Source organism: Triturus cristatus, chromosome 10 (genome assembly GCF_964204655.1).
Source record: "Triturus cristatus chromosome 10, aTriCri1.1, whole genome shotgun sequence".
Classification (NCBI taxonomy): domain Eukaryota; kingdom Metazoa; phylum Chordata; class Amphibia; order Caudata; family Salamandridae; genus Triturus; species Triturus cristatus.
The window spans coordinates 157,942,284-157,959,781 of record NC_140593.1 but is presented as its reverse complement, the minus strand read 5'-3'; the positions used below and the strand labels follow the sequence as shown (position 1 = coordinate 157,959,781).

At 41.8% G+C, this 17,498-nt stretch overlaps 1 protein-coding gene across 1 annotated transcript in view; it reads left to right on the top strand.

The window, feature by feature from the left end:
- Positions 1 to 17,498, top strand: part of LOC146789130 (ras-related GTP-binding protein A) — a 150,972-nt gene that overhangs the window by 43,469 nt on the left and 90,005 nt on the right. Inside the window, exons 5-7 of the mRNA XM_085630703.1 lie at positions 6,243 to 6,465; positions 8,543 to 8,638; positions 16,307 to 16,429. Of these exons, the coding sequence (XP_085486829.1) occupies positions 6,243 to 6,465; positions 8,543 to 8,638; positions 16,307 to 16,429 (442 nt within the window). The remainder of the gene's footprint in view (positions 1 to 6,242; positions 6,466 to 8,542; positions 8,639 to 16,306; positions 16,430 to 17,498) is intronic.

Below are 17,498 nucleotides of genomic sequence, written 5' to 3'. Positions count from 1 at the left end.
GGTGCACACACTTATTTAAGTGAAGCACTTGCCCTAATCCAGGCAACCCTTATGGTGATTTTAGTTGTCTTTGATACCCATAGAAAGCTCTCAAAGTGGTAGCTGTGGAGAGCAGCCTTCACACGCTACGCAGCTTGTTTTACCAGGTCAATCATTTAGTGCAGGTTAAAAGAACAAACCCCACAGTGTACATATAAAAATATGTCTATTTATTACACAACACTCTCTAACACATTGCGGGGAGGGGGGTGTGTGTAGCGTGTAGCAAAAATGTCCTTGTGAGGGGAACAGCTTATGCTGGTGCCGGCGTCGAGGAAAGGACTTGTCTCCATAAAAATGTCTTGAAGCAAATTGTGAAGAAACGCCGCACTCGCTCCGGTATAGTCAGTTGATGTTTATTGACTACATTGCTCTCCACCTACGCGTTTCAAGCTGAACAAAGCTCTTGGTCACGGTAGTTTTACAAGTCTTTTTTCAATTTCGTCATTTTATACCAAAACGCCACATGAGCCGATAATGGTGCATTGTGGACTGTGTAGTATATGAACCATTTAATGGCATTTTATCAGTTGTATGGGTTCATTCCAGTAAATACATGTAATAACTATTCATTTGAATTACTTAGCCTAAGTGGCCTGGTAACGTGAGCATAAATAAAGGTTCATTGAATTACGGTATATAGCATAAAGGCTAATGTCTGCTCGTATTAATGCTCATTAGTATTGAGTAATACTAAGATTGATATTAAGGACTGAGTGCCAAATTATTACATAAGAAATGAAACCATTCAACAGAAATTGTTATACCAATGACTTCGTATATACATCTTCTCATTCAAAGAAAAAGAAAAAGGGAGAGAGAAGAGGGGGGAAAAAAGGGAGGAAGAAGGAGGGAAAGGAAAAATGAAGATTTTTTAGGAAGGGGGAAGAGGGAGAAGGAAGGAAGGAGGGAGGAAGGAGGAGGAAAAAGGAGGGAAGAGGGAAAAGGACAAGAATAAAAAACAAAGAGAAAAAAGAAAAGATAAGGAAACAGGAAACATGGTGGGAGAGGAGTAAGATTAAATTATAGCATTACAGTAATCCTTAAATTTCAATTAATCATCAGGCTTGCAAGTACAAATTTCTATAGATGTACATTCATCTCCTCATCTCCATTAAGCCCAAACGGATTTTTAGTTTTGAACCGGATTATAAATTTGGATTCTAGTCGTCGCAATTTGTGAGTTCTGTTGCCTCCTCTTTCATGATCGGGTATCAATGCTAGACCTGAATATTTGATGTCCAACCAGGTCTTGCCCTCATGATTCTGAATATGCTTGGCTATTGCATAAGTGTTGTCTTTGTTCTGAATTGCTCGGATGTGTTCCAATATACGTTTTTTCAACGGACATATTGTTGATCCTATGTATCGTTGGCCACAACAACATTCAATTAAATACACAACAAATTGGGATTCACACGGGATGAATCCCTTGATTTCAAAGGTTTGACCTTTGGGATCTTTGATTGTTTGCAAGTTTCTTCCCACTTTACAAGCCTTGCATGTCAGGCATTTAGTGAATCCCTTTTGTCTTTTTTGAAGCCAAGTCTCAGTTTTTTTTATTTCAAAATGACTCCGAACCAATGTGTCCCGAATTGAAGGTGCTTTTCTATAAGAAATCAATGGTTGATTTCCTATCTTTGTCCCAATGTCAGGATCCTTTTTAATTATATTCCAATATTTCCATATATATAATAAAAGCAAGCCTTATTCTGCCATTTGTTTTAGCAAGCCTATGATGATGTTTTTGCATCGAAACGCGTCAGGTGATTAACTTTTCCATGATGCCAAGAAGCCTTGAAATGGAAAGTCCTGCTGGACGGCTTCCTGTTGAGTGCATCGCCAAAGGTTTCGGGCGATTGTTGCATAAAATTATTCTCCACACGGCTGCCCTGCCCTGGGTGGGTACACCACTTTTGAAATAAGAAGGGCTGTGGCCTGAACCTTCCGTGGCCATACAACACGGGAGCCAGAAGTAAAGAGCGCTTCTTGAACATCACGGATCCTACAAAGGAGGAACACCTGCATAAATATAAACTGTGACAGAAACCTACAAAGGTGAAATTGATCGGCTCGAAGGAGAACTATAGGTTCCAACATGCCTTGCAAAAAGGACAGCCCACTGAGGGTTATGAACTATTCAAACAAATCGATGGAAATAAAAGAGAGCCTTATTCTGCCATTTGTTTTAGCAAGCCTATGATGAAGATGTTTTTATATCGAAACGCGTCAGGCGATTAACTTTTCCGTGATGCCGAGAAGCCTTGAAATGGAAAATCCTGCCGGACGGCTTCCCGTCGAGTGCTTATCCAAAGCTTTCGGGCGATTATTTATATATTATATATATCTATATTAATAAGCATACTCTCCAGATTCCACTCCAGGCGAAAAAGAGAGAGACGGACCCCAACGGGGCAGGTAGATGTTTATTCAACAAACTCCCCTCTGCGACGCGTTTCGAGCACGATGTGCCCTTGATCACACACAAAACGTAGCGCCTGCCATTGTTTTTAAAATAGCAAAGAGAATCACATGACCTTCACCGACAGACATAGAAGAAACACTCCGCTGATTTTCACAATTAAACTTTCGTTTTAGACAGATGTCACAATTAAACTGGCAATTTCTTTTTGTCACTTTTGTTGTAATTTATAAACCGCATGAATGCTTCAAAGTGCAAAATAGCAAATCAAATAAATATATAAATAAATATAAACATATATATAAATATTGATAAATCCATCTCTTCATCTGCACATTAGGACCCAAATACATAAATAATTAAAATTCCAATAAATATGTAAACCGATAATAGTGCAAAATATAGCAATATATGCAAATTCTGCGAATCTGGGTCACAAATATCTCTACTATCACGTAGGAGTAAAATTCCTCCTCCTGACAAACATTTACTATCAGCATCAATGCATAATAAGTATATCTTCTACTTGAGATATAAACACAAATACACAATAATACTTCAGTTGCAATAAGGGAAGTAGCACAAAATACTGTGGTCTCCACTGGGAGGCTACATCATAGCTTAAGAGAGTGAATACGAACTGTGACCGAAGTCGGGACTTGGACCAGGAGACTCGGCGGAGCTGGGGACACAAGTAACCACCCATGGTAAGTACTAAGGAACCCCGCAGAGGCTGTGTGCAGAGTGGAAACACAGCCGCGTCTCCAATAGAAGTCAACGGGAAGGTCGTGGTTGCAGTTTTGGAGAAGGACCCATCACATTGTACTCTGAAGAAACCCAGTGGAAGACAGAAGGTTAGAGAGTCCCCTCACCTGTGGATACCCCAGGAACCGGGATACCTACTCCAGGGAAGCCGGGTTCCTAGGTGCAAAGTGACGTCAGAAACCGCTGTAGACCACAATGGAGGACTTCAGGAAAGCTGCAGCTGGAGAAGACTGCAAGAGTCCTGTGTAATCCAAGGGTGGATTTTTGAAGTGAAGAACCTGTAAACAGAGGGGACAGTGTCTATGCCACTCAGAGGTGACTTGAATGCATGAAAGAGCAATGCCCACTGATAACGAACGGTTCAGAAGAGTTGACGGTGACCTTGTCGCTGCAGCTGTGAGGATGAGATGACACTGAGGAAGACCAGGAGCCATGCACGAACTGTTCCACGTTGGAGGTCGAGAACCAGGGGGGCAGTGTCTGGCGGGAGCATCAACAAGCCTTGGCAGCTGCAACAGCTGTGGAAAGTGAAGAAGGGACAACGTTGGGACCAGTAAGGCCCAAGGGACTCACCACGAGCAGGAGAGTCAGAGCAGAGCCTGGGCAAGTAGGGGGAGCCCACTCGAGCAGAATATGATCCTCAAGAGGACCCATAGGCCTGAGGCACAGGAGCCGCTCGAGGACCTCGAGCAGGTCCCAAAAAAGGAAGGCCCATGGTGCAGAGGATGCTAGGAGGGCGCTGTACTTGGCAGGAAGATTTGCTGGGGCTTCTTGTAGCCCGAAGATCTCTGGAGTGCAGAGCCAACAGGCCTTGGCAACGGCAAGCCGACCCGGTGCAAAGGGGTTTGGCCCCAGCGATTCCGACGAGGGATACTGGCTTCAGAATTGCAGAGAGGCTAAGTCAGGCTTCGAGGGAGTTGCAGAACCACCTGTTCTGTTTTCTGAGCCTTTCGAAGTCTGTTGGTCGTTAGGAGCAGCAGACTAGTCCACTTCGTTGCTTTGCCTGCAGATGGAGGGGAGTGACGACTCCCACTCCAAGGGAGATTACTTCAGGTGTCCTTGATGCCCACAGGTCTGCCGAAGATCGTGGAGGAAGCACAGACACAGATGAAGAAGACGTGCAAAACAGCGAGACCAGGAGTTCCAGGAGTCTTCCTTGATGCAGACTCTGTTTCAGACGAAGTACAAGTGTCCATATGGTTGAAGAGTGATTTGGTTTCAGGCTTGAGTCTTGTAACACAAAGAATCTGAGGACCCACCCACAGGTAAGCTCTTGAATACCCTAGGAAGTGGGTTAGGGCGACGCGGGGTCCCACCCAGAAGAGGGGCTGGACGGGGGGGGGGGGGGGATACTCATGTCCTTTCTCCAGCTTCGCGCCGAAGCAGGAGCCAAGGGCTCCAGTTGGAACTGGTTCCAACTGGAGTATGCAAAGAGGGCACCAAATGTGCCCTTCAAAGCAGTCTAGTACCACTGGCAAGCGCCCCCAGCCCAATACACTAAGTCCTGTCTGGGAGGTGGTCACACCTCCCTGTAACCGGAAACCTATTGTTCTACCTTTCCCTGCTCGAGCTCTGCTCGTCAGCAGGAGGGCAGAATCGTGTCTGGGGTTGGTAGCAACACTGGCTTGCTGGCAGACTCTGGAAGGCTGTTACCAGGAGTACTGGGGGCTTCCCAGAGGAGCCACCCAGTGCATGGAATCATATTACTGGTGTTGGGATATGATTCCAACATGTTTGATACCAAACATGCCCATGTTTTGCACAGCCACTACATAGTTAGCCATCGCATAGTGACTGATGGCCACTATGTGTATCAAAATGGCTAGCCGCACTTACAAAGCCTAGAGAATCGATTCCAGGGTTTGTAGGGATGTACTGCACATGCAGGGGCACCCACACACTTATAACCAAGTACTCTGCCTTCAGGACTAGAAGGACTGTCTTAGGGATGACTTATAGGTTTTAAGTGTAGTGACATCCGATATAAGAAAATGTATATTTTTCGTGAGAGGTGCAAGCACCATCTCCCACAGCCTGCAATGGCTGGATGTAGTTACAGTTTTAGTGGTCTCTCATGGGTGGCACAATACATGCTGCAGCCCATTGGAGACCCCTGGTGTACCTATGCCCTGTGTACCTTAGTACCATATATTAGGGACTTACTAGGGACCTACAAGGGTACCCCAGTAGCCAATTGTGGAGGTACCGAAGCACTTACCATGGTCAATTTAGGGAGGAAGCACAGTGAATGGAGAACTGACTAGCAGGATCCCAGTCAGGCTAGTCAAAAAAACATACACACACCGGCAAATGTGGGGGTAACAATGAAAGCAGATCCTACAGTTCAGATAACTCGTGTGATTTAATGTACCCTACAGGGGCTACTCTGAAACAATTTGCCAGGGCTGCTTTGACTTCTCAGTCCAGCCCTGGTTGCATCTTCTTCTCTTTTAATCCGCATCTGCTTAAAAGAATTCACATAGCATTGCTGTGTAACAACAGTAAGTGCTGAAAATGATATTACTTTACATTAAAACACGTTGAAAATGTTCGAACTCGTAAATACGTGTTTCAAGCTAATGCATTGTTTTTGATTTGTATGTAATGACTGATCTCGTTATAGACTCAAGGGCCTTGAGTAAAAGCGTACTGTGGTCCCATAATGCCATATGGGTATTCTGGTAACAATAAAAATCGTAAGACTAGAGTTTGTGTGCTTTTTGCTTTTAAGTAAATCCCTTGGATTACTTTGTAGGGTCAAATTTCTCTTTTGTTTATTATTTTATGTATTTTTATAGTACTAGTAACCTATGCTTTATAATGTGCTATGAGCATCAATATACATTTTAGTTTTATTTGTTATTTAACTCTGCCCGGATGCATTGGAGAGCGATTTTATTTTATATGCCATCTAATTGCCAAGTTTTAACTTTGCTGCATCTACCATTGCACTTAAAGTTAAGACATCAAGATCAGGTACTAAGCTCACTTATATTTTTTCTCTTTCTCCTGTCAGGCAGGACACCTTCATGGAGAACTACTTCACAAGTCAGCGAGATAACATCTTCCGGAACGTAGAAGTCCTGATTTATGTGTTTGATGTCGAAAGCCGTGAGCTAGAGAAGGACATGCACTACTACCAGTCATGCCTGGAAGCCATCCTCCAGAACTCTCCTGATGCCAAAATATTCTGTTTGGTGCACAAAATGGATTTGGTACAAGAGGATCAACGAGACTTGGTAAGGGTTTGCATGTGCCACTTTTCTACTACCACACAGTAGTGAACTAGGTTTCCAAAAAATAAAGTAGTCAGATTGAAAATTATCTAAACTTGTGATGCAGTCATGGTTCCCAAAACAATCAATCTGTTTTATTGTCTGATTGATTAAAGTCAAATTTTGTACATCTCTGTTCAGAGTGCCCGAACACTAAAGGAAATGGTTAATGGGGTAGCAGCAGTGATCAGTTAGCGGTTGTAATAACTACCCATTTGAATAGATACTCCTTCTTGCAGAGTACTCAGCATGAAGTCTTCCCATTACCCATGCTATACTGGGAAAATGTTGTTTCATCATACTGAAATACTCTCACCTGGCAGCTGTCGCAGCGAAGCACATGTCTGAGGGGGCCCTTCCTAAAGTTATGAAATAGGTCATAAAGCCACCACCTGTCATCAATTACAATTCTTCTTTTTTGTTTACACTCGTCATAAGTGCCAGGATCTCTGGTATCAAGTCTAATTTGTTTAAGGCCTCTCATAAGCTATCTGTATTGAGATCTCAATACGTCTCATTCCCTTTGGTGCAAATGGCATCATAAAAGCGTAACTGTTTCCTCTTCTCGTCAAACGCTTGGGAGGAGTACTTCTAAAGAACTTTTGGACATCTCTTCTTCAAAGCCTGTGCTTATTCTAGAAAAACGAACCCTCTCCTAGGGTAACTATTCCTTTCTCTCCATTGGACGCAAGCTTGACACAGCTAATGCACCTTCATAATCCTCTGTAATGTCTCATGTATAACGAGCCATCTTTTGCCCTGGATTGTCCTTTAGCCTCTGCTTCGGGTATGTTTAAGATGTTAGTCCTTGCTTTGGCACAGAACTGTCCCAATTTGAGTTCTTCCAACTTGTCTAGCAGATGCTGTTTTAAGAAAATCCAGAAACGCAGACCGGAAGCTATTAAAAGCTTCTCTGGCCTTGTCATGTCTTCTTCAGACAGCGTGTTTCCTGCAAGCGCCTCCATCAAGTGACCTAGATGAGGATTTTGAGGGAGACAACAACTTTTTTCTGCTTTTTCAGACATAAGACTATTGCTAGACTTGCAAAATGAAAGCGAGCTAGATTCTTCCCTGAAGATAAATTTCCGGTTTGGAAGATCCTACATCTAGGGAAAACTGTTCTGTGTATAACATGTGCGGCTGCAGATCACACAGTAGATTAGTGTTGGGCACAGGAGCCTGACAATGTATTGCCTTTCAGTAAATCCCTCCTCAACACTAATTACACGCTGTCTTTGTTTGGTTTGACCTACCTTTTTTCTTCTGATCACCTCCGAGGACCCTTAACATGCCATCAAGTGGATGGAATGATTGGCACAATACTATATAATCTAAGAATAAATTACCCCCTCTGGATGTACACGGGGCATCTGAGTGATACTCGTAGATGAGCAGTTTGACAGCAAGTGCCTTTGAATGATTCTAATTAATGTCAACCTTTTCAAAGTGAACAGAGCTAACGCCATGGCTTCACGCTTCTATCTCTGGTCTGGTATTCTGAGTAGCAGAACTGAAGGTTCAGGTGGGATAGTTGTTGCTTCATTCTATCACACCATCCCCAGCCTACTCCCATAACTGCATTTTTCCCCTGTGCAGAGCAGAATATTTATATCTTTTCAATGCATATTTCTGCCTGCTCCTTGTTATACCATAAATTGTCTCTTTATAGAGCATATGTTGGAATGGGCTGACTTCCATGCAATTATATTACATTACTCCCACTACGCAATATTGCACAACATTTCTCTAAATCTGTTATATTTATAAAAAAATACCTGAAGTGGCATTTCATGTGGTGGGATGTGCCTGGCAGCGGTTAAAAATTACTCCCTGGCTGTTGTACTAGTCTGATCATTTTATGGTTCCTTTGTGGATATTACATGTTTTGACTGATAATCTGGCTCTTCTCCTTAGTGTGCCACTTAATTTTCCCATATATTTGATAAGGTTATACTTAAGATGTTCACTGTAGTGATCGCTTTCAGCAGAAACCATGGGATAAAATTGCCATTAAATGGTTTGTTTTTATTTATTTCTGTAGATCTTCCGAGAGAGGGAAGAGGATCTAAGGCGTCTGTCGCGCCCGTTAGACTGTGCTTGTTTCCGGACATCCATCTGGGATGAAACATTGTACAAGGTATGTACCTGCCAACTTGATTTCCAGATTTATGAATGTTCCTGAACTTGGGGGTGGGGGGGGTGGGGGGGGTAATCCTGTTCTATTCGAAGAACAACACTACGTTCAGAGACATATGTACGAATTCCAGACTCTTGTGAGCATATGTGCATATTTTGACTGAAGTAATTCATGAATTGGGACTGGGACTGGTTATGTGACACCCTGTCATTCCATACCAATCCTTAAGCCATCCTGGTGGTTCCTTTTTCAAGAGTCATGTATAGATTATTAGGCTTTAATCAAGTGATTGATTAAGTTTTCCTTTAATAGAGTGTGGTTGACCTCAAACTCTGAAAACAGAAAAGTTGTGGTGAGTAGTTCAAGGCTTATGAGGGAATTGGTGTCTGGTTAGAGTCTCAAAACCTACTGACTCAACAAAGGTGCCCAACCATTACTTTGTTATAAGAAATTAAGCCACACCCAGCTTAATACTACATAAATGCGGAATGAACAACACTGTAATATCTGTATTAGTATAGGGAAATTAGTCCGGCAAAATATTGCACTGACTGAGTGACGCGAAGGTCATTTATGACTCTGCCAGTGGGCTGCTTTACAGTAGTGTTGCTAAACCTTGCCTCTAATATGAGAAGGTGAGTGCTTTGTCAAAAATGGCCTGCTTCAGTGTCTGTGTTGGATCACTAATGCCATGATGGGCCATTTACCACTTAGGTGCTCATATGAGCATGTCCCCTCTTTTAGGGCATGGCACAGAGTTCCTCACCCAGCCGCCTTCAGTAATACTGTGCTGGGTAGTTGCGTGGTCATGAACAGGGTTGTTTGCTGTGTTTGGAGCTGCTGACACAGACCAGAGAAAAACCTGGCCCAAACATAATGTGATCCCACCCCAGATGCTTGGAGTAAGCAGGGCAGTTCATCCACAAGTGAGGTAAAAGAGCAGTAGAGGAAGTATAAATGTCCCTGGAGCCAACTCTGCAGAAAGTTTCAGACTTCTTGGGTGACATCCCCTCATGTAACTGGTAATCTGGCTGTCAGTGACACTAGGTCTGTATCTCAGAAGAGTTTTTACAAAACCAAAATGTAGTTGCCTTGCATTGGTCAGAGAAAAACACTTGAGTTTAGTCTCCTGTTTATATCATATGCATAAATAGAGTTTCTGTATCACGCTTGCAAATCTTTGCCACTGGGGTGTGGCATTTGTAACTTTATGTATCCATCCCCAGACAGGTAGTCTCAGTTTTTGTCTTCAAGTGCCAGAAGGAAGGAGCGGTCCCCAAATCACGGGCACAAAGGAGAGGGAAGCTCTTATAATTTACACTTCTGGGCCTTAGAGAGGAGCACCTCAGGGGAAACAAAAGGTCCGACCATGGTCGAAGGGTAGCTCTGTGTCCTGTCCTGTCACACAGCCTATCGACCTGATGGTGGTGGCACCTAAATGAAACAAAAGAGCAAGGGATTGAAAAGGAGTCTGTTGTCTCCATTAATTTCACTCCTTACAGTGTGGCGACTCATGAATACAGCAATGAACATTACTTGTCTGAGAGGCTCCTTACGACTTTCATTTTGTACAACTTACAGTGAAAATTCAAAATGGACTCTACTGTGTCCTCAGTGATCCGTCATACACTCACTCCTGGTTTGTCCCACAAGTGCATGATCCATATGCACCAGAAGAAGCACAGGACCTTTTTCAACTTTCACTTCACACTGGGGTGTACAGGCCTCGAAACATCATAAAAATGTTACCAGACCTGCAGGTCTAGTGGGTTGGAATAATCTACTTGACCTGACTGGAATGCTTTTGACTCATAACCTAGTCTCAAATGGTGTGATGCTAGGCAGATATTCTATTTCACAGAGTTGCCCTTTTCTTCATTATCACATATGAGAGCACCTTCAAATATGTGAGTTCAGCATGTCTGCTGTACAAAACTGTTTTGTTTGATTTAATAGACTAAACTTCTGATACATATGTAATAAAAATGTATCCCATATATAAGGCTACACCTTACCCTTGACTTGCCTCTTAGCTTACTGTCATCAGGTCAGGAACAAGAATGTTTCTTAGTTTGTTTTAAAACTCTCACCTTTAATAAATATATGCTAAAGCATGATGTGGTAGCTCACTGTCATTTACAGACTACACGTTTCCATTAAAATGGCTACAAACTTTCCCATGACATAGTTTTACTGATAAAACTATGCAGCATACAAACTTTGTGTGGAAAGGGTTTTCAGCAAATGTTTAATTTGCATATCCCCTAAAAAGGTCTTCTGATCTGTTTTTACCCTATTAAAATCTTGGTTTCCATCAAACATTAAAGTTACAAAAAATGCTTTTCTAACTACTGCAATAAATATTGAAATATGTGTACAATTCATTTACAAGCTAATTAAATGTTTTGTATAAGAATAAAACTGGCATCCTACAGCCTTTTATTTCACCCTGCCTGTACCACAGCACAATTATCAGAAGGTTTACTTTTCTTTCTCTAACTGCAAAGTTATAAGATTTTTGTACACCAATCTTTAGGATAAAATAAGCAGCAATTTGTAAGAAGACCTAAGCTGACATTGTACCTCTGTCTTTGTAGGCACAGCAAATGTGCCATGATAAGAGCAGTATTTAAAGGCATCTTTATTGCTCATTCACTTTCAGAATGAACAGAACACCACACTGACTCGCCATAGTGAGTGGACGAGTATATTTCTCAAGGCCTGGTCTACACTGGTGCTTTAAACCTGCTCTGGTACTAGCCCTCTGAAGAAAGAATAATTTCTTACCCTTCTTATTCCAACTGCTGCACCATCCTCCGGTTCCCTCCCTTCCACTCCACTACAGTAGCACATCTATATCTCAAAATCTGTTAAAAGCTAGTGATTGTGCATGCACTCCAAACAATTTCATGGCTTTACTTAACAAACCCACTTTCTCCCAACATCTTGTATTCTCATTCTCCTTAGAATCTCAGTAACCCTTGAAACTGTTAACAACTTGCGCAACACACTCAACCTCTGTGACATATCAAGGACTACTCTTTTACCTCCTTTCTCACAATGCTCATTCTCAATCTCCTGATGCTCCGATCAGGTTATCCTCCCCTGTGAGATACCTGGACCTATCTTATTCATGCACTACTCCTCCACATTGGAAGCTACATTCCCTCTTTCGGCTTTTCCTATCACTTAAATACAGATGACATCTAAAGTGCCTTTTACTTGTTTATGCTTAATATGGGCAAAGACGTTGCTTGACAGACGCTACTGAGGTCCGGAAGCTTTACTGACTCGGCCACCAGTATCAAGAACACAAGTTTCTCAGTGCAGCAGTCACCATCGCTCAAGTCCTGATTTGTAGCCGGGGGCCCAGGAGAAAGTCATGATGTCCCCTTTGATGGGTAGAACATGTTTGATACCATAATAGGCGAGGTCCTCCAGTAAGCAGTACGATGGCATGGTTGTGGCCAAATTGCAGCGTGCCATCCATGCATACTGACCAGACTGAGGAGGAAAAGCTTTACCTCAACTACGGTCATTCAGCTCCGATAACCAGATGTGTGTCCCCTCTGGGTGAAAGAAGTGATATGTTCAGTAGCTGCCACTCTCTTCTCTATGCAGGCCCCCCTGCCAATTTTGGCGTTCTAGGATAATTCTACAGGAAGTAGAGTTGCTTTTCTCCTTAAGAGTCATTGAGTCATTTCTGCTACCAGAAAGTGGGCTGCAGTGGCACTTTCTTGCAAGGGAAAGGAGAGGACTCTTGTCTGCATCCTGGATATTTATGAAACAAACCAGTTCTTCCTCCTGCAAAAGTTCTGGATCCTTACGTTGACCTATACAGTCCCAGTTTCTCCATGTCTACTGGATGTGCCCTGTGGACCTTCATGAGCTTTCAAATACCCACTCTTAAGGAGCACACGAAGTTCCTCCAATTCGTTTTGGGAAACCAGTGATTCGTCTAGGGCTCTTTGCGGGGAACACCCCAGCAGTGCCTTGAAGTACTAGTCGGGCTCAAGGCTATCCGTTATCCATTGAGGGCTTCTTCTTGTGCTAAGATCTAGGATCGTGATGGTCCACACGGTTTAGCAGAATGACCCTCTTCTGTATTTAAACAAAAAGGGACACCCACACGGTTTGGGTCGTGTTTTTTGCTTAGTTGTGTGTCAGCAGCTCCAAAATGCAAGAAGGTTAAGAGGAAAAAAAGGTTACAAAATCAGGCTGATCATGCTTTTTAATAAGGACTCATTGAAAACGTGAAAAGTATATAAAAAACATTGGTATATTTTGTAAGGAGATGAAGACATAATAGACCAATTTAAATATATCCAGCAATTGCCTATCCTCATCCATGCTAATATGATAATACACATCCATATTGTGACACATCATCAAACTGGTTAAATAAGGAACATTTTGGATTTTGGAAGTGTGTCTAGTGTAAAACCTGTACACATGCCGATTAATGTGCAGAGATACATGGTAGAAAACGAGTATGATAAAATTGAGAAGCAAATTAACTTCAAAAGTACATATGTGATAATTATACTAGAATTGCCCTTGTGTGCTTAGGTACATTCCTAATAAAAATAAAACTTCAAAAGAGAATGCATATATATATGTGCCATAAATGACAGACTAAAGCTATCCAATAGCAAGGCACAATCAAATTATATATATATATAATTTATATATATATATATATATATATATATATATATATATATATATATATATATATATATATAGTGATTAAGCACAAAAAGTGAGGTGACTGAATTCGAAAACTTAGAGAACTCGAATCAGAATTCAGGATAGATTTATGGACTATATTTCCAAATGGACACAACCAGGAGGAACATTGACAGACTGAAAAGAACAGTAGAGAAACACTTAGGAGGAAAATAATAAATGTGCAAATTGATTTCATTATATTTCTTCACTCTTTTTGTCATAACTCCTATCTATGAGAAAAGAAGGTGGGATTTGTAAAAGACATTCTAATGTTCAAATAACACCTATAAAGGACATTTGGAAACTGTAAGAAGGCCATATTGCTTAAATAGTGTTAAATAGGATCAATAGTGCACACTATAAAGAAACCCTGAATATCTGGAAAAGTTGGTCATGACTCTCTAGAGGGTGCAATTTCAGTGACGAAAATATTTTGTCCTGATCTAAGCAAATATAAAAGCACTGGGTCATAAACCACATCTTCCACAATGCAGTGTGACATCTGTGCGAAGAAAATGTGGCAGGGACATAAAAATAGATGTAAATTATGAATATCAAGAAGAGACTTTTCTTTTTATTTGCCATGGCCAAGACTGACTCGGATTGAAATGCTTTGGTAATAAACTCCTACAGGTTTTTTTTATTTAATAGAATAGATGACATTTACTGCCCAGAGTGCTGCTTTTGTAATTTGAGAAATTAAGTTTGCATGTTTATCAGAAACTTGGTTGTTCTCTTGAAACGAGCACTGGTAATGAAGTAGAGCTTTGTGAACAGGGAGAACATATTTTGTGGACATATTATAGCAGAAGCAGTGACTATTTTTTTTTAGTTACAGCTTATTTGAGTGCTATTCTTTTGGATTTCATGACTTTGCATTTGGATCTTATTGTGTATTTTCTTGTAAACGTGGGTTACACACAATGAGGGGGTGATGAAACCACATCCCACTCCACCCAATCAGTTGGGTAAAGTGCTGAGCTCGGACGCCGTCTCACAGAATATATAATATTTTGTCATTTTCTTGTTAAATCGACCAGCCTATGCTAAAAGAGGACTTGTCAGTAAAAATGTATAGGTTTTGATTTTTTTTTTTTATTTAAACCATTTTATTGATGAAAAAACAAAAAGGCAACAACAATACAGGCATCATTAGGTTTTGATTTTTATTACAAACTGGGGTGTTGCAGCACTGCACTTTCTGGCTAAAATGTATTTGAAAAGGAGACCGGGAAAGCTTGAGAAAATTGAGTGTTTGGGCAGAAACAAGACACTGTGGAGGCACACTCTTCCCCTCTTCCCAACAAAAATACTGACTTAAAACCCCAAGGAATTTTTAAGGCAGAGAACTGCAAACACTGTGAAAACGGCGAGATGCTGATTGGACACAGTTGTCCTTTCAGCTTCAACACTCCACGTACCTTTGCCCCTACTTCCACAGAGAAAATAAATTGTGAATTACCTGAATCACGACAACCCTATAAAGTACCTATTAAACATCACCCTCAAACATTTATACAATTAGTACACATTTACTTGTTAGTTCACAGAGTCCCATAATAATGTAGATAAGTACACAATATAAAACATAAAACACACCATGAAGGAAGAGTAGGGTAAATATCCGACAGCCAAAGTGCCAGAAGCACCCAAGGATGCACACGTACACATATGAGATGAATATAAGCGTGCTCACAATATCTAGTATGGCAAACCTCTAGGCATTGAAATAGCAAAATAATACATTCCAGCTAAAGCAGTCATTTACAGAAAGGTAGGAACTCTTAAAGCGTTTTCCCAATAATTATTAAATAATGCGATACACGGATTGGGGTGAATGGGATTTGAAAGGAGTGACTGAAAACACGAGCACTCGTAGGAAGTTCTTGAACATAGCTAAAAATGTAGCTTCAAAAACAGGAGCACTGAATGGACACTAGCACTTCGTCCATGCTCTAGAGGAGGGCCAAAAATAAGAAGAGTCATGACGCATGCATGCCACGACAAACGACGGCGAAGGATTTGAGAGCGACGCTGAAGCAAACAAATGGTAAGCCATGGGTGAGCTGTATGTTCACAGACTGTAAACCGCATGTCTCAAAGAGAACACGCATGCGCTGTCTAGCTGAGACGTAAAAATGAATAGACTGTGGCACCAGCATTGTAAAGCCAAGCACTTGTTTTCCAACATCAAAGTGAAAACAGAGTATAAGGATTAAAAAGAAATATTATTTCGTAAAGTGGCATTTTGTAAAAAATAAAAATGGCCTAGAATCTGCAGAGACCAGCATGCACTGTTCTTTGAGCCAAGGGATCAAGTCTGCCCTGCATCAGTCTACTAATTAAAGTCTCATGACTGCCGTGCACCAGTGACATTGCTTCACCTCTGTTTGATGCAACATTTGATGGAGTAATGGATAATGGCATTGGCTCTATAATTGCTGGATATATGGCACAGCAATCAAACTATATTTTATATCAGTGCAGCTGTTCTTTGCTTTGTGTCTTCTTGTATTTTTCTACTGCACACATGTGGGCTACTCTATGTATTACCATTGTTGAGTGTGGATACTTTGATTCTTGGTTTTGGGAGTCTTTTTAGTCTTCCCAGAGCCTTAATTAAAAAAACATGGTGGAGTGGTGTGAAGACGGGTAGTTTGTCTCTGCTTGTCCAAGGAAGAACCTGAGTGTTTAGGTTGGGAAACGTCTAATTAAACCAACAGAAGGGCTACAAAGCAAAATAGCAAATTCAAACTCTGCAGGTTCATTACTTGCAGCTAAACCAGTTACCCGAGTGCTTTTAGGGCATTAAGAACTTTTGGGAAGAAATGTTGAGTAAATACTCAGCTGTCCCGGAATAGTTGCATTGGTGTTTTTTCTTTAAGTAATGAAATGTATCCAGAGGACCTGTATAATTGATATTTTTCTGTTTTCCAGGCATGGTCTAGTATAGTCTATCAGCTGATTCCTAATGTACAGCAACTTGAGACGAACCTGAGAAATTTTGCACAGATTATTGAGGCGGATGAGGTACTCCTGTTTGAAAGAGCAACATTTCTTGTGAGTACTCGAGCCCTTCTTTGATTCGTATGCAATGTGGTTCAAAAGGAATGACTTTGTCATGTTTTGTTTAAAGAGTCCCACAGTAATAAGAACTTTCTATGTCTTGACTGCTTATTTATTTCAGATCTACATTACAACTACCTCAGTTTTATCATTCTTTTTTTTCGTTTATATAATTGTGCATCTGTGAGCAAAACCTTTTCTATCTTGAGTCTTTTTCCCACTTACTATTCATTAAGCACTTCGTTTTGACAAAAGTTTTGTATTTGCTCTGCTGTTTGACTTTTCTTCTGTAGTGACCACAGGGATAGGTAGCCCATTGGCTACTACCCTACACTCCCCACAAAGCCCTTAAATTCAGTATCTAGGGGAGCCTCTGGCACCAGAACATCAGATCCTGCCGACCAGAAAGAAGACGACGGACGTGAAGAGTCAGCAACTGACTTGGCACCAACCCTGCCAGCTTGCCTGCTGACTTCGACAGTTGCACCAAAAGCTAACTTGTCCTGCAACGGCGGTGTCTCCAAAGCCTGGGAGTGCTGCAAGCACTTCACCCAAGAACCAAGAACTTCTGTGAAGTAGCGGAACTGCTTCCCTTCACCTTACAGGCCCCCAAAGAAACCTGAGAGGACATCAAGACCACAAGAACCCAATGCCTAAAGACACCACTGCATCCATCGCTTCAAGCCCAAGTTGAAGTGGGCCATCTGTGCCAAGGTGGTCTCCTAGTCCTCCAGAAACAAAGTCCACCGAGGTTTCGCCCCTCATGAACTCCCCTACGTCACCTGCAGCCTCTGTTTGCGGGCCCCCGCTACTGCAACTGTGCCTAGTAAGAAAAACCTGATGCCTAAGAACACCTCTGCACCAGTCATCCTTGGCCCGTGGAGAAAAGGACCAAAGGTGTTCCTAAATCCCTGCGCATTGTGCCGTCAGCCAGACTGGCCTCCCAGTCAAAAGCTGAATCCTCTTTTTTGACTTCCATTGGGCACCCAATGCTGTTTTGCACCCCTACACCCAGCTGCCCTAGTGCCGCTGGTGGTTTCTGGCTGGTTCTGCTTTGGACCTA